This window comes from Hirundo rustica, chromosome Z (assembly GCF_015227805.2).
Source record: "Hirundo rustica isolate bHirRus1 chromosome Z, bHirRus1.pri.v3, whole genome shotgun sequence".
Taxonomy (NCBI): Eukaryota; Metazoa; Chordata; class Aves; order Passeriformes; family Hirundinidae; genus Hirundo; species Hirundo rustica.
Genome location: NC_053488.1, coordinates 61,373,009 through 61,387,222, shown reverse-complemented (window position 1 = coordinate 61,387,222; position 14,214 = coordinate 61,373,009). Strand labels below are relative to the sequence as shown.

General features: G+C 35.4%; 1 protein-coding gene across 3 annotated transcripts in view; it reads left to right on the top strand.

Moving 5' to 3' along the window:
• SNX24 (sorting nexin 24) overlaps positions 1 to 14,214 on the top strand; it is a 94,315-nt gene that overhangs the window by 54,373 nt on the left and 25,728 nt on the right. For all 3 annotated transcript variants that reach the window (XM_040090891.2, XM_040090894.2, XM_040090893.2), the window contains one exon: positions 3,201 to 3,305. In XM_040090891.2, the coding sequence (XP_039946825.1) occupies positions 3,201 to 3,305 (105 nt within the window). The remainder of the gene's footprint in view (positions 1 to 3,200; positions 3,306 to 14,214) is intronic.

The following is a 14,214-nucleotide window of genomic DNA, read 5'->3' as shown; positions in this document are numbered from 1 at the left end:
CACTACAATTTTTGCAGAAATTTCATAGAACACCAGGAAAGCCATAGATGATGCCCCCTTTCTCTCTCTGCACAAATAGCAGCAAAATAAACAAACCTGAAAAACAGATATTCTAACCAGGCACTTTGCACCATGTTTCAATTTGTTTCATTTTCTCATTGACTTGCTGTCTTTTCATATTACTCTGAAAATGGATAGAGACTTTTTCATATATGTTCCCTGCACAGATGCAAAACGTGTAACATATTTTGGCAACAATGTGCCTTTTTAATGTCTTACTTTTTGAAATTGTAAAATTTTGGTTAGTATTGTTGAACAGCTCCTGCTCTGAACCTGTCTTAGTGCCTTCAGTGTTACAGAAATCGTAGAGAAAGCATTTGCATCAGTTTGCTATCAGCATGCCAATACGGTATTTATCTTTTGTTCCTCTCTTCCCCTTTAATTTAAAATGTACATTTCATTCTAAATTGCTGTGAGTACATGGCAGTTGGAAAGGTCTCTTTAGACTTGCCAAATATTCAAGGTGCCCTTAGTGTTGGAGATGTCTGTAGTGCATAGGAGAAACAAAGCTGCTGTAAAGAACACATGTGGTAGAAAATGGGTGTAGAAGGTGATGAGGAAATTGTGCCTTTCACTGGGGAGCAACATGCCTCACTGGCATTGTGTGGAGGGAGGAGGACTCTGTTGCTCCTAAAGACATTATTCATTCATCAGAATGCCAATCAGTGTTTTGATTAATTATATATTTTAAACAGGGCTGTTTCCAAGAACATGTCTGGATTTCCCTCTCTCTCGGGTTCAGTCTTTCATAGATTCCACTTGTATAAGAGTAAAGCTCCACTTCCTATGCAATCTGGCTGTAGTGGAAATGGTTTAAAATATTTTCAAGACTGCCATGTTACACCAAGAGTATAAATTATTCTTTTGACAGAAACCACCCACAGAAGTCGGCTTCTCTGAAATAGTTTGCATAGGCCATTATGCTTTGCCCTAATTATGAACAACAAACCTTGCCTGTTGGGCTATACACCATTCACATTACATTATTATATATAAAATCTGAACAAAAGTTTTACTCATGGAATGGGGGTTTTTTAGGAAGAATTAAATTATTTCTAGGTGTATAACATAGTTAAAAATATGACCATTTGTTCATATTTATTTCCAAATATATTTTTATAGTTCTTTGCCTAAATTTTATTAAATATTGGTAGTTCTTTTTAATTACAATAATGCTAGAACGTCACAGTATTAAAACTACCGCAGTGAAATTTTTGCAAATTTTGTTGAAGTTTAAAACATCTTGTTTTGCAAGTTGTCTATAATTTTAGAATAACTAGTGTATACTCTAGATCATATTGTATTTTCACAATTGGACAAATAACTCTTTACTTGATAATGTGAGCCATCTTTAAGTCTTTCAGGAAATAGAGACTACAGTGTGTCAATAGGCGTTAGGTCATTGTTACAGACAGGAGGGTGCTGTGGGCAGTAATAGTCCTCAGTTAAGTATGTTTTATGTAGGGACAAGTCTGAAGCAATACAGCTAATGCATATCTGGCTTTGCTTATTATTCCTTAATATTGTTATAATTATTCCTAGCAATAGATATGACTGGATTATTGTAAGCATAAGAAAATGGACTTTTAATATATCTTTTGTATATCTGTATAATGTTGGCTTTATACTTACAACCAGTATCTGTGCCAGCACATTAAGTAATTGGATTTTGGATGTTTTATATGTAACAGGGCCACAGAGCACAAAAGGATTGTTAATCATCAGCTGAGTTACCAGCCACAGAGTATTTATTTTGTAAGCAGCTACCTCTTGGTGGTTGCTGGTATCGTTTCAGATTTATCTGCACTCATCTGGAGTGTTCTTTTCATTTGTTGTTCACCTGCAGATGCTGTCATAGTTCGCAACAGCGGTGACCGTAGTTTCTTCAACATCCCCGATCAATTCGGAGGGAGAAAATGGGGGGTTGTGTTCTGTTTTTAAGATCAGTCAGTAAACGTAGCTGGGTTTGGAGAGTTATTTTGGAGTGTTGTTTTTCTCACTTCACTTTTAATTGTAATTTAGCAGTTAGGAAATAAGAAAGTTCCAAAATGTTTCCAGAGGAACTGAGGTTTCCCGGCTGCAGCTTCGATACTTGTGCTTGCAGAGACGTTGATATGTTGCCACTGCTTTTTCCTATAGTGACATCTCAGCAGGCTGAGATGATGAAATGTAAATTCTCAGTCTCCCATGGGTATGCATGTCAAAGTCAATTTTGAGTTTCTTTCCTTGCATTCTTTGCTTCAGATTTATTCAGAGGCAATATCCAACAGAAAGAATGCCACCTTCTATTAAAATGCAATGGAGTCTATTTCAGTTAGTATTTTTGCTCTGATTTTTGGTGTTGTCAGGTTGCATGTTTGTGTTTCTCTATATGCAATCTTATGTATGCATATATTAAAAAATGTATATGTGTGTGTGTGTGTGTGTGTGTGTGTGTCTATAGAGTCTACATAGATACATGTTATATATAGGTCTCTGTAGATACATGTATAAGCTTTCCTGTGGGAATCTTTAGAGGAATAGTTATGGAGCTCTCTTTGAAATATAATCACTGAGAATCTTGCTGTTTCTCTGTGTAAGATATTAAACACAGAGTGTCAGTCTGTTGGTACAGTTTGAGAGCATGGATATTTTGTTCTTTTGATTGCCAGCTCTCTAGAGAAATAGTTAGCACTCCTCCCTGTACTTTTCATGCCTGTTCATAATTGCCTAAATCTGGAGTTAGAAGCCATCATGGTGTGTTCACTGCACTTAGCAAGGTTATTTCTTGTTATGTCATGGTGATGTTGTGAGCTTTTATCCCAGGTGGACTAATGGGAAACTCCAATTTCAAGTATTCTCATGTAGTAGTTGCCATTTTATTTTCAGGCCATTAGTCACAAAAAAATTGTTAGTAGGATTCTTCTTTACTGTCCAGGGCAACTGGATGTGAAGATTTTTAACTGCACTCTGTAGGTATGGTATCTCTTGTTATTTCAGGGACATGATTGTAAGTAACTTCATTTTCATGCTGTTTTCCTTAATGGGTAGTTTTTTTGCATCACTAATGTAAACTTGTTTATTTCAAGGAGACATTATTGTGCCTTTTTTTTTTTTTTTTTTTTTTTTTTTTTTTTTTTTTTTTTTGTCTTTTCTTGCAGCTCAAGAAGTTCATAAGAACACCAGAGATCCCTTCAAAGCATGTGAGAAACTGGGTCCCCAAGGTCCTGGAGCAGCGACGACAGGGCTTGGAGTTGTACTTGCAGGTGTGTCTCCTTGCTGCCTGCTGAAAGTAAAAGCAGCATCTGTTTCCAGAGCATTAGAAAGTATGAAGTGTGGCAATTTACTAATAGGCAATTTTAGACGTGGGCAGTGATCTAGATACTTATCAGCAGCAGTGATTTCTCTTCACTTAGGACTACCAGCTAGAAAACCAGACTGTTTTGCATTTTTTTTCCTGATTTTTTTTCAAAGATTGCTTATTGACTTTGGTGAACCTTCATTTTCCTCTGCCTAAAATGGGGAAAATAATGTTATTCTTTCCAAAGTTGTTCTGACTGTACCAAAGTCAAAAGTGTTGCAGAAAAAATACAAGGGGGCTTTATTTAGCTTACCTCTATTTAGACAGACTAGAGAAGCATGAGCTCATCAAATTCATATCACTCTGCTATAAATGCCTGTATATGAATTGTTCCTCTAGCTGAAATAGGCACCTGTCATCTCATATTCATCTCAGTTGGTTTGAATATTTGCATTTTAAGTCTTAGGTTCTCCATAAATGGGTCGTGATTTTGATAAGACAATAAAAGGAGTCTTCAGGAATGATGCAGTTGTATAGACATCTAAATATATCAGGAATAAATCCCATTCATTTTTAATAAATGGAATTTCTACTGTCACCATGATTTCTTTAAAAAGTGCCCTGTGGTGTAGGTTCACAGCTTTTTCTCTGGTGGCAAAGCCAGATGAAGGTGCTTCTCTAAACATGTTCCCAGTTTCCTGCACTTTCAGCTGCACTAATGCAAGTGCTCTTTTACTGAAGGGGATCATAGAAATAATGTGTCATAATGTAATTGTTTTGGGAAGAAGGCAAGAATAACAGTCTTCTATTTCTACTCACATCAGCCACTTGCAGTGAATTTTTTTTTCTGATTTCCATACAGCTTTCTTTTGGACATAATCACTACCAAGGCACATATGCCAATTTGTCCTGAGCAGTTGATTTTGTTAAAGAGATAGAGAGGTAGTTTGGTTATTGCTTTTTAATTGCTGATAAACTGTAAAAGAACATCTCCCCCTACTGGAAGAGTTAGTCAACTCTTGTCCTTTTGCAGTCTTGCACATTTAATTAACTCTTCCTCTATTCGACTGCTGTTGGCTGTCATAGGATCGTGCATTGGTTTAGCTTGGAAGGAACTGCTGGATATCACCTGTTTAAAACATGACACGCCACTAAGTTATATCCATACTAATGTGCATACTAATTTAAACAAGGAGAAAAGTTGTTAATATTTTTTCAAAGTAATTAATTACTGTTTCTGCTAAAAGAAAGCAGAATTAATCATCAGTGAAATTTTAACTTTTAAGATAATTAGAGCCCGGTTCTAGACAATGAAAATTTCATAGTAAGGCACTTCAGTTGTGATACTTTTTTCATAGTGACAAACATTTACCAAAGCACAGTGTAGAAATATATTACAATTTCAGAAGACACAATCTGTTTTTTATTTAACACCATGGTATGTAAAATATTGCAGGCATGTTTTCAGGTGGTACTACTGGCAGTTAATCTGTAGGAGCTGTTTGCCTACTACTGTTACTAGTCATTGGTTGTGCTTGTAGCCAGACATTTGTGCAGCAAACTTTTATGAAGTCATGCCAATCATTAATTATTTTGTATAAAACCAGCCAGAGCCATATGCAAATACTGAGCTATTACATAGATGTAATGTTCAATGAATTTGTTTTAGCATACCATGCAGATGGCCGTTAAATACAGACCTGTACATGACATGGTCTAACCATTTTTGGTTCTTAACACATTTTTAATTAAGTAGTTGTCTATAATTAAATGCATTAATATATTATATAACAATATATTAATATATATATATTTTATATATATATATAGATATATAAATATTGACATGAAATGAGGGTGGTAGAATCACTCTCTACTAAGTAGTAGAGAAAGCAAGAGACACACCCCTGTCTAAAACAGAAGGTGCTTCAATTCCAGGACCTGTTTCTTCTTTGTGACCTTTTCACGGTGAAACCGCCCTTTTAAATCCTTTCAGCACAGGTTGTTTGTTTCTTGGAGTGTATGGACAGGAGCTCAGAGATATTTCATTATATCTTTCTGAAGAGTAGCGAAATTACAAATGAATGAAGTATTATTAAATTGTGAACTGCGAGGAGTAATATTTTTAATGTATCAGTAGCCCCTGCCAGCTAATTGTCCTAAGACTGCTTATTTTACTTTTGTTTTTGAAAGGTTGGGTCAGGACTTTTTCTTGTTGTAATAGACCACTTTTCATGGTATTTTGAAAGAATGATTTATCTTACACTATTTTAAAGTAAGACTTTCATATTTTACGAGTTGGCTGAATTGTGCAAGTTTTGTTTTTTATACAGTGAAACAATTGACTAGAAGCGCTAATATGCTTAGTAATTCAACAGCATGTATAATAATATTTACAGAGTCCTTGTGAATACTGAGAACAATCAACTGACTGACAAGAGGAAAGAAGGATTATGTTTAATTTATTAATGAGGAAACAGATGCAAAGATAAGTGAGTGACAGATTGTGACCCCAAACATTCAAGCAAATTAGTGTGAAGAAATAAGCTATTGCTACTCTGCTTATCATGGTAAATGTCTCTGTACATGCAGCACAAAGGACTTAAACTGAGCTGATTTAGTCTTTGCTAAATAAGAAAATACAGAATCAAGAACAAAATGAATTGGGAGGGATCCACAAGGATCATCCAGTCCAACTCCTGGCCCTGCACAGGATACCCCAAGAGTCACACCATGTGCCCGAGAGCATTGCCCAAACACTTCTTGAACTCTATCAAGTTGGTGCTGTGACCATTTCCCTGGGGAGCCTTTTCCAGTGCCCAGCCACCCTCTAGGTGAAGAATTTTTCCTGACATCCAACCTAAACCTCTCCTGAAACAACTTCAGGCCATTCCCTCAGGTCCTGTCACTGGTCACCACAGAGAAAAGATCACTGCTTGCCCCTCCTCTTCCCATCTAGAGAATGTTGAAAATGAGGTCTCCTCTTGGTCTCCTGTAAATCTCAAAACGCCTGTTACTGCCAGTAGAAGAGCACTAATCCAGCTTTTATTACCTTGTAACTTTATCATTACCTACTTGTATATCTTGTATATCTGAGCTTGTAGCTTGCGGTAGAGCAGAGCTAAGAATCCAGGTGGTTTTGATTTTAAATTTGTAAAATAAATTACTGGGTTACACCATTGCTGACAAAAATCTCGCTTGATGATAGTTTTAGTCTGCAATTAGATTTAAACTTAGCATTTATTTATGGTTAGAAATATCTTCTCTTGATGAGCTTCATAAGGAGTTTCATGTTGAAGAAAGGTAGAAGGTAAGGATTTTAAGCAGCTGGTTGTATAAGACACCCATAATTTGAGAAGACCTGCCAAAAGGATCTGCCCTGAAATTCTATGACTCCTCACAGTAGTGAGTGTAGATAAATGTATTTGTTTGAAAGTACCAGAAAGTGAAGGTAAGTGTGGAAGATGATGGAACAGGCTGATAACCAGTAATGTAACTTCTGGATGGTGTTTGTTTGGTTTGGGGTTTTAATTCATCCACTGTCCAGTCTTGGACTGATTGTTATCACAAAGCAATACAGAAATATAATTTGGTTTGCATGTGTATTTAAATAAGCTATGAATCTCTTGGAAACTCCCTCTTCCACAGTTTTTACTGTGTCTGAGTTCAGTAATTTTGTAGATTGACCAAGTGAACAGATAGATGGGATCTTGTTTTGAGCATTCAAGGGCGGCACTGCAGGGACCTTATCTAACTGGCTATCAGAGCAGCTGCAGCGTATCAGATTAGTATTTGTTACAAATACATTTGATATGATATACTGTTGGAGGAGCAGTTTTTACAGAGCTTATTTTCTGTGAATTGGTAATGGGGAAGAATTTGATCTATCCACCTGCTCATTTGGAGTTAGGTCATATCCTTGTCCCAGTAAGCTGACACTGGATGTTACTGCCATCCAGTCAGTCTGCCCTGGGGACTTGCCCTTTGACAGGTATGCCTTTTAAAGTTCAATGGAATAGATATTTTCTAACTCCCTTGGGATGAAGAAATCTCATCATTTGCTGATATCATCAGTCCAACAAGATAACAAGCATCGTTAACAGAATTCACTGTGAAGTGGCACCCACACCTCAGCATGAGACTTGGTTGCTGCTGCTAGTCTTCAGTGAAATAATTTGCTTGTAGTGAGAGATTTTGAAAGAGACCCATATTTTTTATTAGTTTCAGGGTAGTGACTCATTTCACGTGGTCTGGGTGACCTGAAGAAATTCTTCTTGTGACTAGCAAGACTCTAATATAAAACAGAGTGTGGTACACCTACTGAAGTGCTCGGTGTCTATGTAGGGTCTCTCTGTACGTATGTCTCTAGCCAGAGTTAATATGTAGAGCTAATATTTCTCTCTTGGCTCAGGTCAAGAAAACATACTTGCCTTTTATTTATTCTTGAACTTTTTACAAAGAGAACAGTCCTGATTCCTGGAGATAAGATTGGTTAAAGTGCTCTTTGGCTGTGAGACATGAAGACTTGATGAACTTCAACATTCCAGCAGTTTCAGGAATCCATGATCTTAAAAATGAATTATGGCATTTATGAAACTGGTCTAGAGATTTGTTTTCCATTTAAGGAAGTAATCTGGAGATCTGAGAAGCACTTTGACCCGTATTTCAGTATTCTTCAGAATTCAGTTCTCTTTAAAAATATTTTAACTACCAATTCTTCCTGAAAAACATAAGTAAAACCATATCTGTTATGATTTTACTCTTAAGAAATTAAAATCCAATCATGTACTCCTTAGCTGTCTTAGTTTCCAGCAGGGTGGAGTTAGGAAAACAGTGGATGTAATAGTGTAATGAATAATGTGTAGTTGCGTTATGTGTAAGCTCATCAGAAATACAAAGAAGAAAAATCCACATTATTATATTAATTTTTTTTACTCTTTTTGGGGGAATAGTTCAACCACAACTGCAAAAAATGGGGACCAATTAGCTATTTCTGTAGTTAGTTAGACTCCAGAGGACAAAGTGTCGATGCAGAAAATTTGGCTCAAAGTGTCATTTCTTCATGGGTCACTATGATTTTCTTTAATTTCTTCCATAAATATTGAGACAAAACTCTTGTGGTAAAGTTTAAAGAAATAAATAACCTTTTCTGACCGGACAGTGAGTACGAACAAATTTTTTGTACTATTTTCTTTTAAGTTGATCTAATTTTATAATGTTACTTCATGAAAGTTTTAGATTCTGTTGAAAAATACTGAAAAGTTCTTTTTGTTTATTTGAAAACTCTGTTGCAAAGCATTTCAGACCCAATACAGCATTTCATATTGAACTGGGGATAAAAATTGTGCTTTCCTTGAGCTTCACTTGTTTCCCCTTTTCACTGAGGGCTGCATTATGATTTCTCAGGGTTTTTTACCAAATTGCGAAGACAAAGAGTTTTCCATCACCTTGTGGGGAGTTTCATTAGTTCTTCACTGCTTAACTGACTCAATTTCTGTTGATCTCTTGCAATTCTAGCAAGAAGAAATCCAGACTCAGCCATTTATCACCTTGTCCATTGTCAAGAAGACTGGAGAGATCTCTGCTCTAAGATCTAGGCTCCTGATGCCAATGTGCAAGTACTCCATGTAGCGTGTTTGCTAGAGCTTTGCCTTTCAATAGCCAAACATGCCTGTTCTGTAACTGCAGCTGAAATCCTGCTTCAGAACTCTCTTGCCTGGAGTAGGATCAGAAAAGAAAAGAAATTTATCTGAGGGAAAGAAATCCTTGTTGTGATGTGCATGGTTTTTCATTGTTTTCTCTTTGTGAAATAGAGGTAAAAATGGTCGCATGGTAGTACATAAAATTATCTGAGCTCTCCTAAGCAGAACGAAAAACTAAGGCTTCATATTAAAACAGGAAGATCTTGATTGTGGCTTAAGCTGATATGGATCTCTAGGATCAGATGTAATTTTTAAGTCCTTTCTAAGTGGAACAGTTTTTGATGTTACATATGTAATGTCTGTAGAGGTGAACTGGTGCTGTTGGAGATGTTTAAAATTATTGAGATTTTTCTGTGTGATACATGCCCTTTTATGAGACATTTTATTACCTTTGCCCAATAAAAATGAATCAAGTAGTATTTAATCATGGAAATGCAATTGCAAAATGATATTAAACTAGTTGCTGATCATTCAACTCTTTAAATTTTATTTCTGTGCAGTTCACATTCATCACATTTATCCATTCTGTCCATGTCCATTCATCACACTTTATCCATTCATTATAATTTTTCTTTCTTTATATTCTCAAAAATTCATTCTGTATCAAGCATTTAATTGTTCCCATATACCTGTGTACCTTCACCAAAGGGTGTTGTGAACACAAAATTTTGAGTTAGTTCAATTGGAAGACTGGAAAGGTATATGAAAGGACAGCCTATATCAAGCATAGAAGGTCCTGTAGTTGGAAATAACTTTTGAAGCTGATTTTGTTTTGAAGAAAAATGTCTTATATAGTAGTCTTGCACATTTATACTCTTCCTTGTGTCCATTTATAGCCATTTTTGGTTATAGGATACAGTGCTAAATGGATCTTTGGTCTGAAGCAATGACCTTTCTTATATAATCCTTAAAGTAATTCGAGACATGTTTGTGTTTCAGCTTGTTACTAGATTTGTTTAAACATTACCATGTTTTCAAGAACTAACCCCTGTATGTATCGTGAAAACTCTCTAAAAGAAAAATGAGTCAATTGTGTGGTTGAGAAGACACATTTGAATAATAGAGATATATCTGTAGAGATGTGCATCTATTGAGACAGATAGATAGACAGACAGATAGATAGATGATAGATAATGAAGAGGTGTGCAGGTGATGTGACTGTGCAAAGCCACTTGTAAAGGCTAATGCTTTTTCAGACCAAATGCTTTACACATGGGAAGTTATTGGTTATATATGTAAAAGCTGAATTCAGAGGTTGAAATTTTAAGCTATAAAAGTTTTGTGCAAAATGTGGTTTTAGTTTTTTTTTCTTCTCCACCTTATTCTGTGTGTGCCTGACCTGTGGGGGTTTTTCCCACTAGGCTTCTGTTTAACCATTTCCGATGTTTGAAGGCATGAGCTGGTTAGAAATCACTCTGACTTCCTTATATCATACATTAGGCGCCACTAAGGTTTTTGCAGAGGCAGTTCTTCCTTTGTCCCATATACATTCACTGTTAGGATCTATTTCTAACTAATTTAAGATCAAATTGGCTTATTTGCAGAAAAAAAAATTCCCATCAAGTCCAGAACAGATGCTTATCTCCTGATTGCTGTTCCTGGAAACCACTTTTGTTTTCAATGCCAGTGAATATGCTGAGAAGAAAGGGTCTAGCATTAGAAAGTTGCAAAAAAAGTTGGATTTAGTGAAATAAGTTTTAACTGATGTTTTGCTGGTAAGTCTGTTGAATTACTCACATCTATTAATCACATTGAAAATTCTCTCCATTATCCAAAATTATTCAGTGTCTTCCGTATCTAACTCCATTTAGTGTGCAGTAATCAAGGCTGAACAGCTCCTGTAAGGAATTCTAACAGCAATGGTATGAAAAGTAAAAAGACAAAATGTTCTTTGTCCTCATTAAAGATTGTGAGCAGAGTGTTAAATAATATTAATGGCTGAGATTGTCAGTACTTAACAGTACTTTCCTAGTACAAGTGATTTTATTGATCGATACAGTCTCAATGTAACAGGGCAGATTATTCTACTGATTTTATCGAAACCTTAACTAAGTTTGTTAGTGTACCACATATCCTTAAATAGATCTAGATGATGATGTAGATTAAGAAAAGCAGACCACCATCCATCTTTTTTTGATCAGTTAATAACTTAAATCCATCATTGCTGCGACTGGCTTTTTTAAGATTCTGTTGTGCATACTTGTTTCTTTGGTGGTAAAGATACATAGCTGGGTTTAGATGGCTGTGGATTTTAAAGAAGTGTGCCTAACACATGCAGGATTGCATATTTGTTAAGAGGAAGCAGAAAGCCAAAGAAAACAGGGAAGCAAAATAATTCTTTAGATAATTTAAAGGAGACTCATTTATTAAAAGTGCCTGCCTGCAAAGATTTATAAAGAATTATTTGAAGCATTTTTCAAGCATGCTCAGAAAATTACCTGGTTTGTGTTTCAGGAGTTAATTTTTTGCTTTTCAGCTTGTGCTTTGTTGTGATTTATGATTAATACTTTTTTCCTTCATCTTCAATAATCAGTTTGGTTTTGCTGTATAGGATTGTGCTGTATGAACTCTCTTATTTCACTCTTACATGTTAGAGGTGATCAAAATAAATTTTACTCAGTTAAGCACAGAATTTGCATTAGTAGTTGTGACATGTTTAGAAACCATGTCCAAGTGCTTGTTCTCTTTTTATTATACTGTGTATCATAATATTGTGTTACATACTTTTGCCCAAGTTAAGATGAACTAATCATGCATTTCCATACAGTGAGAAAAGTTCTCTGTCATGGCTGCATATGCTCAGAATAACTGGAAAATATTTAAGAGGAGAGAAAGAAATTAAGTTCTCTGTCTAAGTCACAGTCCATGAAGGCAGAACTAGGGATATTAAAATTCAAAGGCTGGCACACTCCTGTAGTCTGCTGATGATTGTTCTAATGGCCCTGATTCCTTCTAAATACATACAAAGTATGAGATGCTTAATACATTTAGCAGTGATGAAAGAAAATGTACTCACCTTCCTTATCCTGAATGCAGCTCCACATTTGATGCGTAGGCAATAAATTTTCTTTTTCCTTAATAGATATTTAATAGATTTGCTTGAGATCTTTGGGGAAAGTGGAGGGAAGTCAAAAATTTTTGTCCATTATAGTAAAGAAGGAAGGAGAGGGCACTTATTACTGCAGTCTTATTGTCACCACCTGAAGTTCAGTAGAAAGGCTTAGGTTTCTCCCATCTTTTTAATCAATTCATAGCATTTTAAACACATTTTCAGTTCTTATTCTGTGCTGTTTTACATAAAGTAATTCTTACATTTATTTATACAAATGACTATTGCTTTTTTAAATTGGACTTTCAAAGCAAGTTAAATCTTAAGGGCTTTTTCTTCAAAATTAATCTGTAAAGTTAATGAAATGCTGATAAAGGGATAAACTTATTTTCTACTGAAGGAGTATGTTATTATTGTATGTGTAGTGTAACACACTGTGTTTTGTTAAGGTTGTTCAGTAGTATACAGCATTAAATTAGAATGTGGTTTAGACCTAGATTGCATTAACTTCATGCAATCTGGAAGCATTCTTCTGCATGCACTCTTTGTGTGTAAATGAAGATGCACCATTAATATTCTTTACACATTTATAAATGGCACATGAGGGCAGGAGAAAAATGTTCATGAAGAAGTGATTTTTTTTTTCTTTTTTTTTCTTTTTTTCTTTTTTTTTTTTTTTGTTTTTTTTTTTTTAACAGCAGTATTTGAATCTGCTTGTAAAGCACAAGGCTGTGATTGGAAGCCAGAGGAAGAAAACAAAATATGGAATATATGCTGAATAACTGAACTATTCATTATTTGCTTTGGATGAAGAACTCATTCTGGGGGAAAGAGTAGTGTAGGGTCATGCCACATGTGTAAGCAGTGTTAAATAAATCCTTATACATAAGGAAGCTGAATTAAAGCTTGATTCTAGTGTGCCATACTAACTTTATTGTCCAATATTGTTTGTATCATTTAACACAGACCATTCTGAAAAAAAAAAAAAAAATGAACAAACAAAACCTAACAAGCTGTGAAACTAATCATGGGGGGTTTACCAGAAAGATGCTGAAAGAAATAGGCAGTAATTCTTGACCTTTTGCTTTAGATGTTGAAAGGAGGGGGCATAGGAACAGAAGAATTCTTTGCGAGAAGGACTGCTAAGCAAAACATGAGAGCTGGTCTATAAGTATGTAAAAGGGGTGAGCACAGGAAGAGGCGAATAGTCTTCCTGAGATAGGTTGTGGCAGGGTGGTTAGTGAGCCTTCTCCTTTAGTTCTGCAGTAAATTGAATGCTCCTGCATTAGATCTAATTCCCATGTGTCTGTGTGTGCTGCCTTTTCTTGGCATTTATGCAGTCTTACATGACTCCTTTCTGAAAGATGTTGAAGATTTCAGAGTGAACTAAGTGGGGAAGGTCCTGTGGTCATGGGTAGTTTAGAAGATTAACAAATGCTTGTTATCTTTTCTAACATTGTCTGTCTCTACCCACATCACTATTGATTGTCCCTTTTATTTTTCCACCTGCTTATTGTCTCCATTGTGTGAATATAATATAGACTTAGTTACATGTAAGCTCATTTTATACTAAACCTATTAATTGTAGAATTTTTTGACTAAGATGGGCTTGGATTTCTGTGAAGGTACATTTGCAAACAAATGCACATTGTTGAATTATGCCTAAATTTATAACTCTGATGTGGATTTTTCCTGTAGACTTTGAAAATATGGACATTAAAATAAGAAACTTTCAGGGTTACTTCTGATAAATACTGTGAATTATAGATAAGAAAATTTTCAAGAAGTATCGATGTAAAAATTGTGGTGCGATTTCTTGGGTTTTATTTCTCATACTTGTAATTGCCGTTATCTAATACACTTTTTCTTCTGTAGGTGAAAAAAAGTTTGCAGAAACAAAGCATGAAGCAGAAGTACAACCTTTAATTTCATTAGGCATGTTGTAACTGGTGAAGATTAATGTATATATCTCTTGCTAATTCTTTTCAATTACTCAGTTCATATAAATTCCCAAACCTTGTTAATTATGCTGAAGTCAGGTGGTAATTTTTAACAGTGTTTCCACAGCAAGGGAATTTTCCTGGTCTAACCTTGCCCTCCTGTAGAAACTCTCAGCAGATTAG